The following is a 15024-nucleotide window of genomic DNA, read 5'->3' on the forward strand; positions in this document are numbered from 1 at the left end:
TTAATTACACAATACACAAATAAGTTCTGACTCCATGGCCCTGATTTGAACTCCACTGCTCCTCCACCTGGCAAAAATCAGTCAGGATGGCAGGGGCACAGTTTAAGTGGAGCACTGGATGTGGCCGTTGTTTTGCTGTCTGCTCTGGCTGCCAGAAATTTTAAACTGTGGGTGGTAAGGACACCTATCCCAAGCTGTCAGGGTCCCCCTTAAATCAAAAGATTGGGTTCCAATAATGTCGTCAGGGCCCAATCTGCTATTTTAACTTGAGGCCTGAGAGAGTGATGGCTTCCTCACCAGGCTAAACCTGATGGGAGCAGCACCGAGAGCCAAGTTCATTAAGGTAAGTTTTTAACACTTTATTTGCTTCTATACAGACCATGAGGAACAGGAATGCTCCTCTGGGCCCCACAAGGAAGCCTTGAGCCTCTTCCCATTCCATTGACTTCTCACTTGTGTTAATTAGCATGTGATAGGAAGCCTGGCCACTAAAATTTGCTTGTGCTTTGGGGTGTTTTCAGTGTTATCAATGCAATGCAAATGCTAATTATGTTGTAATAATGAATGTGGTGAAGCTTTAACTTTTTTAGTCTGCCCTGTAACATCACTGGATAAAAGAATTAATTTATTCAGTTTATGGTTACAGTTACTCAATTCTTGCCAATATAAAGGCTTTGAAACTTTGCTGACTAAGAATTTTCAACTTTTTTCAATCAAATCCCCTTGACTTGCATATAATAATAATAAAACCAATGTTACTATTCATTAACTTAGACTTGTTGCTGTAAATAAATCTGATGGTGAGGAACTATTAAGGGAATTGAAGACCACAGGACATTTTCATCAGATTTGATCATTTTGTTGCTGTAACTTTTTTTTCAGGTATGGAGGACCAGGCAGTCAGAAAGCTGATGCCCGCTTCTCAACTAACTGGGCAACATTCCTTGCCAGCACAGAGGGGATTGTTGTTGCCAGTTTTGATGGAAGGGGAAGCGGTTACCAAGGCGACAAAATAATGCATGCAATATATCGAAGGCTGGGCACTTATGAAGTGGAAGATCAAATTAGAGCAACAAGGTGCACAATTAGTCAGAGTTAAGAATAACAAATTATGCATTACTTTTGTGTTTTAATTACCATAAATTGTAACAAGCATTCCACAAATATAAAATACTTAAAATGTTGACTTTGAAGAAGGTATTGGAATATTAACTTACCTGCTCAAAAAACTAAGCAATATTTTGCTTCCTCGTAGAAAATTCATTGAAATGGGATTCATTGATGAGACAAAAATAGCAATCTGGGGATGGGTAAGTGGTCAAATTATTTGTGGTAAAAATGTGATTCCCTTATAGTTCCTTTCTACATTGGGATTAGTTTTGTATTGCCCTAATGATAAAAACAAGATGCATCCTTACAGCCATATTAATTCAGCAAGACATTTTGTTCGTTAGGATGGATGTACCAAATAAAAAAGACATTTTTACTCTCCTTTTTGTTTTCTGAGCCATGAAAATGATTAATAGCAGGCTATTCAACTATAGCACAGACATATTCAGTTCTTCCATTTCTTCCCTCATGCACAGACAATTTTGTGAGGGTCACTGGATGGTGATCAGAAATGGAAACCCTGGCTGTTTTGTTTACCACTGGAGGCCACCTATTACTTTTATGCACTTCCCATTTCTCAGCAGAATCAGTGAATTTAGCACTGAAAGGGATCAAACCTGTGGCCTTCCTGAACTGTATAACACCAAATCATATTGAGTATTGCAGTTACTCATGAAACAATTGCCACTAGCTGGGTGAAATATCTTTTACTTTCAATTTATTACAGGCCAAAAAATTAGCAGTAATTAAATAGGATAATTTAAGTGTTGCTGCGGTAATAGACATGTTATTTTTGTATTTCTTTTAACATTGTTAGCTCTGGTTGTGAAGAAAACACTTTAATATGGACAAAACATTCATAGAATTGTAGTGTAGCACAGAAGGAGACCTTTTGACCCATCCCTTTTGCACTGGCTCTTTCAACAAGCAATCTAGTTAGTTCCACCCTCCCAATCTTTCTCCATATCCTGCATTTATTTCTGTTAGTTCCATTCTCCCAATCTTTCTCCATATCCTGCATTTTTTTCTCCTTAAAGCCTTCATATCCTTATAAAAGTGTGGTGTCCAGAATTGGACAGAAATCTCCAGCTTAAGGTACACCCTATTTTTTTTTTGCGAGTGTGTAGACAATTTGTTTAAGTACGCAGCCCCTTTAAATTTTTATTGCATGGCCATGCATGTGTGATAAGTTAAACAGGCAGACTCGTGTGAGCTTTGCACAAGAACTTACTGGTTGCTGCATGGCCAAACAGCTTAGAGGAATCATATGGACTCGAAACATTAACTCTGTCTTCCTTTCCACAGATGCTGTCAGACCTGCTGAGTTTTTCCAGCAATTTTTGTTTTTGTTTCAGATTTCCAGCATCTGCGGTATTTTGCTTTCAGCTTAGAGGAATGTTGCCCCAACCACTGCCAAGCAAATATTTTACATTCAGTTTAGTATGATTTCCTGGCTTTCATACTTGGTGCCTCTATTAATGATACAGTATAAATTGCTTTGTTAACCTGTCATGCAAAGATTTGTGCACATCTTGTACAGGTCTCCCTGCTGTTTCATCCCCTATAAAATTGTATCATTCAGTATCTATTTTCTCTCTCCATTTTTCCTACCATACTTTGCTACACTGAATTCCATCCACTTTGATTGTCTATCTGCTCATGAAGCCTTTTACTATTTTTGGTCATTATTTGCTATATTTTCAGGTTTTATGACAAAAGGACCATATTAATTCCAAAGGCAGCATTGTTAGATAAGTGAGATACCCACACAGTACAGCACATTTTCCATATCTTCACATGTGACATGGAGCCTCACCAGTAATCAGGCTCAAGTTGGGAATCTCGTTCCCTGACCGTACATTGCAATTCACCACTCCAGGTGATTCTATTGTGCAAAAGTAGATCTAACTGAAGCTTTGCAAATCCCTTCCTAAGAATAGACCAAGTTTTTCAAATGTGGTCCCTTACGAAATTTATCAGTTTGAGCAAGGTTCTGCCAACACTACTGATGGTTATTTCTTGTGGAAGTAGGTTGGTCTGCTTAGTAGTTTTTCTTAAAGCTAGGTTATTGTTGAAATTGAGAAAATCATTATTCATGTGAATGCAATTGTCTGGGAAGCAGCCATGATGCTCTCATTGTGCATCAGTTCACAGTACATGCATGATTTGAATGAACAGAAACATTGGAGGCATGGTTCTTAGGAGACCAAGATTCTCCTCTGTCTCCATGGCTGCTGACTCTACCCACCCTGACCAGTAGGGTCCCTTCAGAAAAATACATAGAGCTGCACTGAAATACAATTTTTGAAATTAAAACTGCAATTAGTTTTTAAAAATAATTTGGCCCAAAGCCTCAACCACTCAACATTTTGACTACTGAAACAAAATCAGAAACATTATGGAAACATACAGCAGGTTCATTAGCATCTGTGAAAGAAAAAGCTAAGCAAATGTCTTGATTACAAAGCTTCTGTCAATTCTTAGATAGTATTAAGCATTTTGTGTTAGAGTTTTGATTGTCTCATCTGTCTTTGATTATAAATCTCAGCATTCACTCATTCATTTTGTTTACTAACAACCGATTAATATATAACTTAAATGTGACTAATTGCTTTCAATCATCTTTAGTCTTATGGAGGATATGTCACATCTATGGTACTTGGAGCTGGCAGTAAGACATTCAAATGTGGAATTGCAGTTGCCCCTGTGTCAAACTGGACATATTATGGTATGTTCTGATAAATATATAAATGTTTAGATTATAACAACTTTTACGTACCAAGTGAAGATATACAATTTAAAAATAAATGAATAGTTATGACTGTGTCTGGGGGTTTAGTGGAAACATGTCTGGCCTTTGGTAGTCTGGTAGGCTTCTGATTTTGCTGGTGATATGGAAGAATCTACTTCCAATTTGCTCAAGTGGAAAGCCTGGGTAAGGAGATGGTTGTGATCTTTGGTAAGAATTATGCAACTTACAAACCTAACAAAAGCTGACAAACAGCTTCAAGAAGCTGGCATATCGTCCAAAATTAGACAACTCAAGAATAAGCATGATTATAAGCTTATACTATATGAAAACAAGTAATTACATGAGATTGTGTTTTAAGCTGTGGGTATACCCGGCATTCTTTCATTTAAGAGGGAAAAAGGTCGTGCGTAAAAGCTTTGAAGTATCTAAATATGTAAATTTTGAAGGCACAAAATCAATGGTGTGTTTATAGGAAGGATCCAAAGTTATGCGGCAAAATTTCAGCGATTGAAGGCTGTGAAAATTTGCTCCGCCAGCCAGTGTGCTGGCACCAGCCCACCATCTGGGTCAGTTACTAGAGGCAGAATTGGGGGCGGAATGGTCAGCAGGTAGCCAATTAAGGTGGGTAGGTGGTCTTGTCAGAGGCTGACTGGAATTTTCCAGTTAGCCTGCAGGTTCCTGAAGGCACTGAAAACCAGGCAATCTGTCTGAAGGCAACTTCCCATGGCAGACCTGGGCTGGAGGTCTTGGGGGGCAATGCTGCAGCCAAGCATTAAGGCCCTGCCCCGCCTGCCTGTCCACAGCTGCAGTCTGGCTGCCCTGTGGAGGGGGACCCCTCCCCTCCACCCCGACAATGGTGACCCTGCAGCAGTAAGTATTTGTTTTAAGTTTTATATTTGCTGAGAGGATGCCTCAACTTGGAGGCACCCTCTCACTCCCTTACCTTTCACAGCTGGCTACAACTCCTTATGTATTGGAGTGACTCCGACTGGCCCTCTAGCTTTGGGAGTCCAACCACCATCCTTTTGGACAGCAAACACACCACTGGTTGCTAAAAATACAAGATGCTGAGAGCTCTTGACAGTGTGGATGTGGAGCGGATGTTTCCTCTTGTGGGAGAATCTAGAACTAGGGGTCACTGTTCAAAAATAAGGGGACTCCCATTTAAAACTAAGAGGCGAAATTTTTTCTCTGAGGGTCATGAGTCTTTGCAACACACTTCCTGAAAAGGCGAGGCAGCAGTTTTTGAATTTCTTTAAGGCAAAGCTAGATAGATTCTTGATAAGCAAGGGGGTGAAAGGTTTTCGGGGGGTAGGCAGGAATGAGGAGTAAGGTTACAATCAGATCAGCTTTGACCTTATTAAATGGTGGAGAAGGCTCGAGGGGATGAATGGCCTACTCCTGCTCCTTATTCGTATGTTTGTATGTTAATTGGCCAATTGAAGGAAAATCACTACTCTATTACTGTTTCCAACTGTGTGACATCTTAATTCCCATTTGACCCTGACATTAGGGTCCTGTCCCAAACCAAAATCCTGCCCATGGTCCCTTGAGAAATATGAATTTTTACATTAAAATTATACATTCTATTAATTTTCAAAAAAATTATACTTCACAATTGATGCATTTTAATCCAAAAAAGCAAATGCAATGGCATATAAATTTTCAACATGGTATCATTTCACTAAAGTTGCTTTACTATAATTACCCCACATCAAAATTCCGCCAGCCAGTTTACAATGACATGCTGTTCCTTCAGAACTTGGTGCACAGAAATACAGTGTCCCATCCAACTTAACCATTTTTTCTTAAAGCCACTCTCTCCTCTTCCACACCTCTCATTTCACACTCCTTTTCCATACATAATTTGACCCGGTCCTCGTCTTGCCCCACTTAATTCAAACATGAACATGTCTTCTATTCCTTTTCAAGCTGACAGCTTTCTCCCTCCCCAGTTCAAACTAGCACTTTTCCCTACCTGCAGGCTTGATTGAAAGGATAATTGTCTGCCACTTACTATAAAATGGAATAACTCTTTCCCTTCACAACATCCACCTCTCGGTCCCAGTTCAAACTAACATTATTTTTAGCTCCAGCTCCCTCAGTTGAACCTAGTGCACTTCTCTCTCCCTTAACTCATATGCCATTTAATATCTCCTTCAATTCCATTTGACTCTCTGAGCCAAATTTTCATGCCTCCATCCATGTCAGAGCAGGGGCGGGGTGGGGAGAATGGGAGGAATTTGGGGTGGATTTAAAAGGGCGGGCGAGACCCAATTCTGGGAATCCTGCCCTCATCCCAATATTGTGGAATTTTATGGCTCTCGTATAAGGGTGCAGGTAGCAAGCCCACACTCAGCAATCCCACTCTTGCCTACTTCATTGCGGGGCAGGCATTTCAGACACTCTGCAATCTTGAAGGAGTCAGACAGGCTATTGCTGGAGACATGGTTCACAGTTTCTCAGCAGAGTCATGAACCATGGGGAATTCCTAATCTGGAGTCAGGAACCTTTTGACAGGAAAGTTAAAAGTTGTTGCCAACCTCACATACCATATTTAGATGGTGTATCATAATTTAAGCATGTTTTAATGCAGTGCTTGATTGTAGGGTTTTGCTCTTAAAAGGTAAGTGACTATTAAATTGACCAACAATATGAAAGTATTCAGATGCATTAGAGTGTTTTCTCCAGTGGAGAAAATGCTCTTTTGAATGCTATAGTTTGGAGAATCAGATATTAATGTGTGCAGGGGACTTTGTGATTTAATTCTCACATTGATTTAATGTCCTGACATCAGCTGAATTTTCAAAGCTCTTTTCCATTACCATTAGGTATAGTACCAAATAACACTGGCAAGTCATAAAACTGTCAATCGGACAACCATTCTTCCTCCAATTGAAGAAAGCTTTAATCTTCTAACACCACTCAGTCTTGACCAAATAAACAAACTGGCACTGAAAGACCACTCCAAAGGAAGATAAAGTTCATAAAACTGTCAATCAACAAAGCTAAAAGTTTCATTTACAGTTGTGTAAACAACCCTCTGCTGTGCTGAACCCATTGATGGATTTGAAACTCAGCCAATCATTCATAAGTAGGATTCTATTGCACAGCTGTGTCATCAAAGGCTCTGAAACTAAAAATTTTGAAGCAGGCTGAACTGATGGCCATCTGGCTCACCAGATGGCTAATTTATTTTATTGGCAGGTTGACTATCTGCACAGGGCAGGGGTGGCAATGGGGTAGCAAACCCAGGGAGTGCAGGCAACAGCTGCAATTAAAAGCACATCAAAGAAAAGATTGCAAATGATTACAAACATATCATTTATTATCAGTGAGCTCAAGACAGATCTCAAGGGGCATGCCTTCAACTCTTGCTGTCAGGGGGGAAGGCATCTTGCCATTAGGCCTGTCCAGTCCATTTGCCAATGAGTCCATGCTGCAGCCAGGAGAGAAAGTTCCTGCTGCAGCTGATGAGAAAGAGATGGATGTAGTTTTACACGCAGTCAGTTCCTTACGCCTCTGCTTTGCTTCTTTGACTGCAAGTTCTGAGCTACTGTCAGTGATTATTTAATCCTATTCAAACTGTTGAATTATTTTGCTGCATGTTTAGAAACAGTACAAAGTAGCATTTTAATTTGGCTTTGGCCAGATCTCTGCTAGTATGTTCTATGACTTATTCACATTGCGATTTTTAATGCTCATAATTCTGATTCTACATAAGTCGGTTTACACAAAAATATGCTTTGCAATGAATATATAAATTTGTGTTTTTTTTCTCTGGTATATAATAAAAAAATCAATGTTGATTATAAGGTTGGTATAATACTGCTAGGAATATTCACCAAGATAAATGACGTAAAGAAAAGATGTAACAATATAAAAGGTGAACCTGTTGTTTCTTCACTTTTTGATAGAGGGATTGAATAAACCATAGACAAGAAAACAACAATAACAGGAAACACCTATAAAATAAATACTTTACCAACAAATGTTATGCAGCCCAATAAATGCTTGAAACTGTTTCAAGGGGTGATTTTTGTCATATAATTTAGGTCCTAAAGAAATAAAAAGGTGTCCATGATGGGGTCTTAAGCTAAAAAGTAGGTTTAGCCCGTGTTAAGTGCAAGACATCATCTTGATAAAGACTAGGAACAGATGCCAGAAGGCTGATTAAATAGCTGATTGCCACATAAAATGCCTGGTAGCACTCATTCAAGGGACTGCATGGCATTTTGTTGGCTAATGCTCTACTAACACCCGCTCATAACAGCAGCCAGCTGTTTGTGAGTAAACATCGCATTGATGTCAGTTTTAAGTGTACTGAAAGAGAGATACTCATCATTTCATTGTCATTGTGGCCGGTCCTCTGAAAGGCATCAGGAAACTTTCTGGAATACATTGTGAAGACTTACCGACACTCAAATAATATTTATTGTGATTTTTTTCTGAGGAATTTACCAAAGAAAACCTTATTGGGAACCTTATGTGAGTCACCAGGAGAAAGAGAATGCTTGGTCATGGGCTTCTTGCTTAGGGATCTTACTTTTTCTGGATCAGGAATGGGGGGAAGACTGGTGACCAGGCACAGCAAGATTAGCAGTAGGAGCACAGGAGCACCCCCCTCCCCACCCCCCCATCACACAACCTGTTCTCCCTATTCAGGTACAGAAATTCTTTCCTCCTGGACTTCCTACATCAGGACCTCTGGTGCCGTATCTGAGAACCTGTATGCTCTCCCCCTCAGTCCCTGAGCTATCCTGCAATGTGCCGCTGTGTACCAGCCAGGGCACCCCACATCTTCAGTGAAAGTGGGTGCAAAGTGGCCACATGCACAGCTCCATGAAAATAACGTCCAATCAGCACTTCAATGCTAAACTTGCAAGTGTCTCTTTAGCACCTCCCAGCAAGTTTAAATTATGGTAATGAGCACTTAGGACCAAAATTGTGTGCTAAATCCACATTTAAAACACCCACTGCACCCATTTAGCACCTCTGTCCAAAATAATCCCCCCAACAAATAAAGTCAATGTCTGAGTTAACAGTACAACTAAATAATAACTAAAAGTTACTGTTGGTGATATATGTAAATTGCAATGCTTGTATCACATTACTCAACAATTTTAATAGGAGCACTATTTAAAATAAATGGATAATGCCTTTGTTAGAATGGAGAGAGGAATTTGTTTTCAAGCTCATTAAGTGTTCGTATGATAACATCAATTTATGTCTATGGTTATTAGATGAGTGTTTGCAGCTCCTGACAGCAAGGAAACAGCACAGCATGAAATATAATCAAAACAGCATGTGTTGATTACATGCGCATGAACCCAAAGCAGAACATATTAACATTGTACAGCATAGTAAGAAAAAAGCTTTAATTGTGTCCAGTTTACTTAATGCCATAAAATATATATCAGCTGAGGGTGATAAAATCTGAAGTCTGCAGTCACACCAAAGAAATAGATTTGGGACAGCAATCTCCACTGAAAGATAGGAACTCAAGTAGAATTGCTGCAGTTGGACAATACAGTCACCTTGTAAACCATCAATGTCAATCTTACGTTCCTGTGTAAAGACAAAAGAAGAAAGATTGTCCACGATTGGAAAGGCCAACCAGAAAAAAATAGAGAATGAAAAACTCAAGGGGATAAACATTCATTACGACCTGTTTTGAGGTACAGGGATCGTAGTTTGAGGCTTGCTGGTACCCATTGCCTTTGAGGCAGACAGCACACAAACTTGGTGCTGCCCCCTCATTGACCAGATTTTAGTGTTGGTCATGCTACTGGCTGTTTGAGTGCTCATCAGGGAGTTGAGCAGTGTGTACTGATCTTGGGTTGTACAGCCAGCTAACTCCTCTTAAAGGCAATCCGCCCCTATTAAAGAGGAATTGCGCTCAGGGATAGCTGCTCAGTGCTGCTGGCTGCTTGCACTGACACTGACTACATTTAAAGCTGCATAAATGGAGCACCAGGGAAGAGAGAGGGCTCCTAGGTTCACGAGTGGGCCCTAGCCATGAGGGTGGACAGGAGGAGAGAGATTATATAACCTTGGAGCCCAGGAAGTCCAAAGAACCATCATCCAAAAGGAATGGGAACAGGTGACTAGGAGGTCATATAGGTCTGGATTTTACAGAGCACCGAGGTCTCCAATCTAGGCTAAAAAGGCTAGAGATGGATTAAGCACTTGAATTTAATGTTTCTTCTTACAGTGGATTATGTAGTTGAAGGAATGCAAATGTTGTGAATGGGTTTTATAAATAAGAGACACTTAGAACTTTATTTTATTTAATCTTGGCATGGCTCCTGTTGTCTGTCCATGATGGACACTGGGTGGGTTGGCATGGTAGGTGTTAGAGCAAAGGGTGTCGGGTGGGGGCATGAGTTAGCACTGTTGATATGGGGGCTATAAAGGGCCATGGGGGTGGATAGAGGATCATAGATTGGATGGGAGGTATAAGAGCTTATGGGCTGGGTAGAGGGGCAAGGGTTGCCATGGAGGGTATGGGGGCCATGGGGTGGGAGGGGTGCATGAAGTGGCTTGGGTTGGCATGGATGGGGCATGGGGCATGTGTGGTGGGGTGAAGGACTTTTTTTCTATTTTATTGGGTTTTAAAAAAATAACTTCAGCCTGTCTCTACATCTGTCACCCTCACATTCATTCCGAGGCCACCTAGCCCAGAGGAATCCACCCCTGGAAGGATGAGGTTTCATTCCATTTTAAAAAACTTTAATAAAGTTTATGTCAATTTTATTAACATGTCCCATCTCGTGTGACATTGTCACATGAGGGGGACATGTTAATAATTTTAACATTTCTCTAATTTTTGACTTTTCTTATCTGTCAGTAAACTCCCTGAGACAGCACTTTGCCTCAGGGAGCAGTGTGCTCTTTCACACGCAAGCACGAAAGAGCTCACTTTGACAGATGGAGAATCCCCCCCCCACCCCCGCACAGGAAGCACATAGCGCTTCCTGTCAGGCAGGCCGCTGGGCGGGCCTTAATTGGCCCACCCACTCAAAATGGCGGCGGGCCCCATTTCGGTGGCGGGGGTCAGTTGTCCGCCCGCTGCCAAGCCGGTGGGGCCCGCATGCCCACCAAGGTCAAAATTCTGTCCATTGTAATAATTTAAATAAGGTGCAGGAGATATACAACATATAACACACAAGTACTCAGCTTAGAAACTGAAATGGTTCGTTTAAATCTCATACAAAACAATGAATAATTGTTTTCACAGATTTGTTTGAATATATTTCTTGTGTATTTATTCAATAAAAATTCACTCTGTCTTGAACATTATAGATAGTATGTACACAGAGCGTTACATGGGCTACCCAACTGAAAATGACAATCTTCAGTTCTACAAGGTAAGTTACAATTAAGTTTCAAATATATTGGTAATGATTTTAATGTTCCTCACCAAGCTGGAAATCCACAGAATCATGTTGAATGCCAATATTATGCCCTGTCCAATATTACTGTCTATTGACTTCAATATAGAGTAAATCAGATGGGGTGCAAAAGCAGCTTTGTACCTGATTTCATCAATTTCCCAACAGGTGGGTTAGGTTAAATTTGCCCCAAAGTTGTGTCGCACAGTAAGTATGTAATTACAAATAGGGTGTAATGGAAAAACAACCCAAGAGCCCAAAACAAACATTAGTTATGTCCTTCCTGCCATTATTGGCTGAACTCTTTTTTTTCAGCTCCATTTTGCTCTGAAACCAACAATTTTTATTTTAGCATGTTTGTCTGGTTCAGTATTTTTTAAAAATCTGTGCTCATGCAATAACATATATTGGATATGATAGTTAATCCACATGACCCAAGGTCAAGTTATCTATTCATTTATCCACTTTTCAAAATGACTAAATGCAAGTTGCCTTTGCTGCTCTTCAGAGCATTCATTCAAACCAATTAAAAATATATTCTTCCTACAAGTACAGATTTTGCATTGTATAAGTTGAGATAGTGTCTAAATTTCACTCTGGATTTTTAAAATTTTGAACAACAATAGGCCACAAGGTCCGTTCACTGTCCCAATGCCCTACACTGTCATGTATTTTCATTACTGAGGCAGGTAGCTGAAATTGGGAAATTTCTTGACTAGGCAGACACACCTTGGTTTAAAGTACCCTGTTAGACCCACTTTTCGCTCTGGGGAGGCAGAGTTGGGCTTGGGTTGGGGCCAGGTCCTTAGAAGTAGATCCTAAGAGGCCATGAGCAGGCAAGTGCCAAGGTGGGGTGGTTAGAAAGCCTGCCTCGATTCTCTGGGACTTCAATTTAGTTGTTCTGTTTTAGATACTGTTGGACCTTCTTGCCCACACCCCTCAAACTTTCTCACCCACCAACCTCTCCCCGGTCCCTCATACCCTCATGCCATCCCCATGCAACTTCCAACTCATGCCCCCACCAATGCCCATGCCGCCTCATACCCCTATGCTGAAAGCTAACATGCAGCAAGTAATTAGGAAGGCAAATGATATGTTGGCCTTTATTGCAAGAGGATTTGAATACAGGAGTAAAGATGTCTTGCTGCAGTTGTATAGAGCTTTGGTGAGACTGTTCCTGGAGTTTTGTGCACAGTTTTGGTCGCTTTACCCGAGGTAAGATATACTTTATATAGAGGGACTGCAACAAAGGTTCACCAGACTGATCCATGTGTTAGTGGGATTATCCTATGAGGAGAGATTGAGGAGATGGGGCCTAGATTCTCTAGAGTTTAGATGAATGAGAGATCTCATTGAAGGATAGAAAATTCTTACAGGGCTCAGCAGAGGAGGTGCAGGAAGGATAGTTCCCCTGGTTAGGGGATCTAGAACCAGGGGACACAGTTTCAGAATATGAGGTAGGCCATTTAGGACTGAGATTAGGAGGAATTTCTTCACTCAGAGGACGGTGAATCTTTGCAATTCTCTACCCCAGAGGGCAGTGGAGGCTCTATCATTGAATATATTCAAAACAGAGATCAATATATTTCTAGATACTAAAAATATCAAGGCATATGGGGATAGTGTGAGAAAATTATGCTGAGGTAGAAAATCAGCCAGGATCTGGTTAAATGGCGGATCAGGCTCGAGAGGCCAAACATCCTACTCCTGCTTCGATTTCCTATGTTGCTATGCCAACTCATGCTTCCCACCCACCCCATGCCCCCTCATATCCCCCCATGCCACCTCCATGCCAACTCACCCCCATGCCCCCTCATACCTGAATGCCGCCTCCATAGCTGCTCATCCAGTATCCTCCATGGAAAGATCTGAGGAGCCACGTGGAGATGGAAAAAAATAACTTCTAATAATCTAATGCAGCTCTTACTCATATACACTTGACAGTGAAAAAAACCTCCATTCAAGAAACCCCCCTTTTAAAGTTTTTAAGTTCCCTCGAGTGGTTAATCTCTTATTAAATAAAAACAAACTTCTATTCTGACCCCAAATCAAAGACAGTTAATCTATTAATGGCCTCTTTTTAAACTGTCAACCAAACCATGAACTCAGAACAGCTTGCTAAGATAATTGTAGCTTTTGAAACTCAGCCAAGCATTCATAATAATAATAGCCCTTGGGAAAATGCCAAAAAAGAGCTCTATTGAAATTGCATGAGAAGATGGTAATTGTTTTTATAGCCTACACTAGATTGCCTGTTTATCAAAGCAGTCCAGCAGAGGGATTTTTTTTTAAACTCTCGCTGATAGATTCACCCTGTTTTTTCATGTTTAAAAAGCAGGGGATTGCAAAAAATGACTTCAGACGATGATATTTAAGCGCACTTTATCCACCTTCCATGACTGTTTATGTCTATGCTATCAATTTGTGACTACCACATGTGGGTCAAGGCCCTTGCGACAGCCAAATGGGATCTGTTTGAACTCGGCGCTAAGTTAAAATGGCCCTGCTGAGTTCGGATATCCCCACTGTGTGAATCACGCCATGCTCCCTCCCCACTGTTGGCAAAAATTGGATGTGTCAGAAATGGGACAGGACTTCCACATTCGGGTCCCACCCACCATTTTTAAAGGTCTGTGGAGTTTTTTCAACTCTACAGAAGTCTGGCCCAAGGTCACCTGGAGGAGGCAAAACCCAAAAAAAAACCCTAGTCTAATTTAGGGATAAGACATTTGGGAGGTTCCTTGTCAAATCCTGAAGTCGATTAAAACAAATACCAGGCGACCACAGTGACAAGAAGGCACATCTTCCAATATCCCATCTACCTTATGTGTGCTGCATATTAGCCACAACCATAAACTCATCTGACTCCCTTTTAAATGTTTATATTGAAATGAATCTGGATCTTTTCATTCAGCACTTCTTGAATCCTTGATTAAAGAAAAAAAAGTTGTTTCAAATTTTAAAACAACTGAAATAAAATATATTACTGTACATGTGCCCTTTATAATCATTTAATATTTTGTGCTTAGTCATCAGTTTCCAACTGAGGAGTTTTCCTGTAATTCTTTAAATTGCTTTCCAGAATTCTACTGTGATGGAAAGAGCTGAAAACTTCAGTTCTGTTGATTACCTCCTCATCCATGGAACAGCAGATGGTGAGCTTGATAGATTCTAAATCATCCAATAGCTTAAGTAAATCATAGTTATATTTAAACTGCAGATCGGAAACCAATCTGCAGAGCAAATACTGAGCAAGCAATAATACTTCATTATGAAACATTAGACATCCTATTTAACATTTGAGTAATTGTCGGCATATATTGACAAAATGCATATTTGTACAATTTAATGCATTATAATGCTTACCAAAAGATCTCAGTGCCAGATTTTTTGAATGTATCATTTGGAATTGTCACTTACAGCTAATGCAACTTGTTTGCCTTAGCTTTAACATATCAAGCAGACTGGAATATAATTTCACTATTACACTCTTTTTCAGATAATGTCCATTTCCAGCAAGCAGCACAGATTTCAAAAGCTCTTGTTGACAAAGAAGTAGACTTCCAAGCAATGGTACGTTAAGGCTTAGAGGCTTAAAAAGGTGTTACCTTATCTGCTTTGTGGCTCATTCTTTTTGTACAAGTTATTTGTATTAGGCTATGAAATATAACCGAAAGAATATATTGGGCTGGTTCTTGCTGGAAAGGTAATGATGTGTTAATATTGCCCATCTTTTTTAATGGACAAATTGGCCAACAATTTCAGGGG

At 40.3% G+C, this 15024-nt stretch overlaps 1 protein-coding gene across 12 annotated transcripts in view; it reads left to right on the plus strand.

Annotated features, from left to right (window-relative positions):
- The window catches only part of LOC121285315 (fibroblast activation protein, alpha), a 112223-nt gene that overhangs the window by 91815 nt on the left and 5384 nt on the right, over positions 1–15024 (plus strand). For all 12 annotated transcript variants that reach the window (XM_041201773.1, XM_041201774.1, XM_041201776.1 and 9 more), the window contains 6 exons: positions 883–1077; positions 1256–1310; positions 3739–3838; positions 11168–11232; positions 14339–14411; positions 14756–14829. In XM_041201773.1, the coding sequence (XP_041057707.1) occupies positions 883–1077; positions 1256–1310; positions 3739–3838; positions 11168–11232; positions 14339–14411; positions 14756–14829 (562 nt within the window). The remainder of the gene's footprint in view (positions 1–882; positions 1078–1255; positions 1311–3738; positions 3839–11167; positions 11233–14338; positions 14412–14755; positions 14830–15024) is intronic.

This window comes from Carcharodon carcharias, chromosome 12, assembly GCF_017639515.1.
Source record: "Carcharodon carcharias isolate sCarCar2 chromosome 12, sCarCar2.pri, whole genome shotgun sequence".
Classification (NCBI taxonomy): domain Eukaryota; kingdom Metazoa; phylum Chordata; class Chondrichthyes; order Lamniformes; family Lamnidae; genus Carcharodon; species Carcharodon carcharias.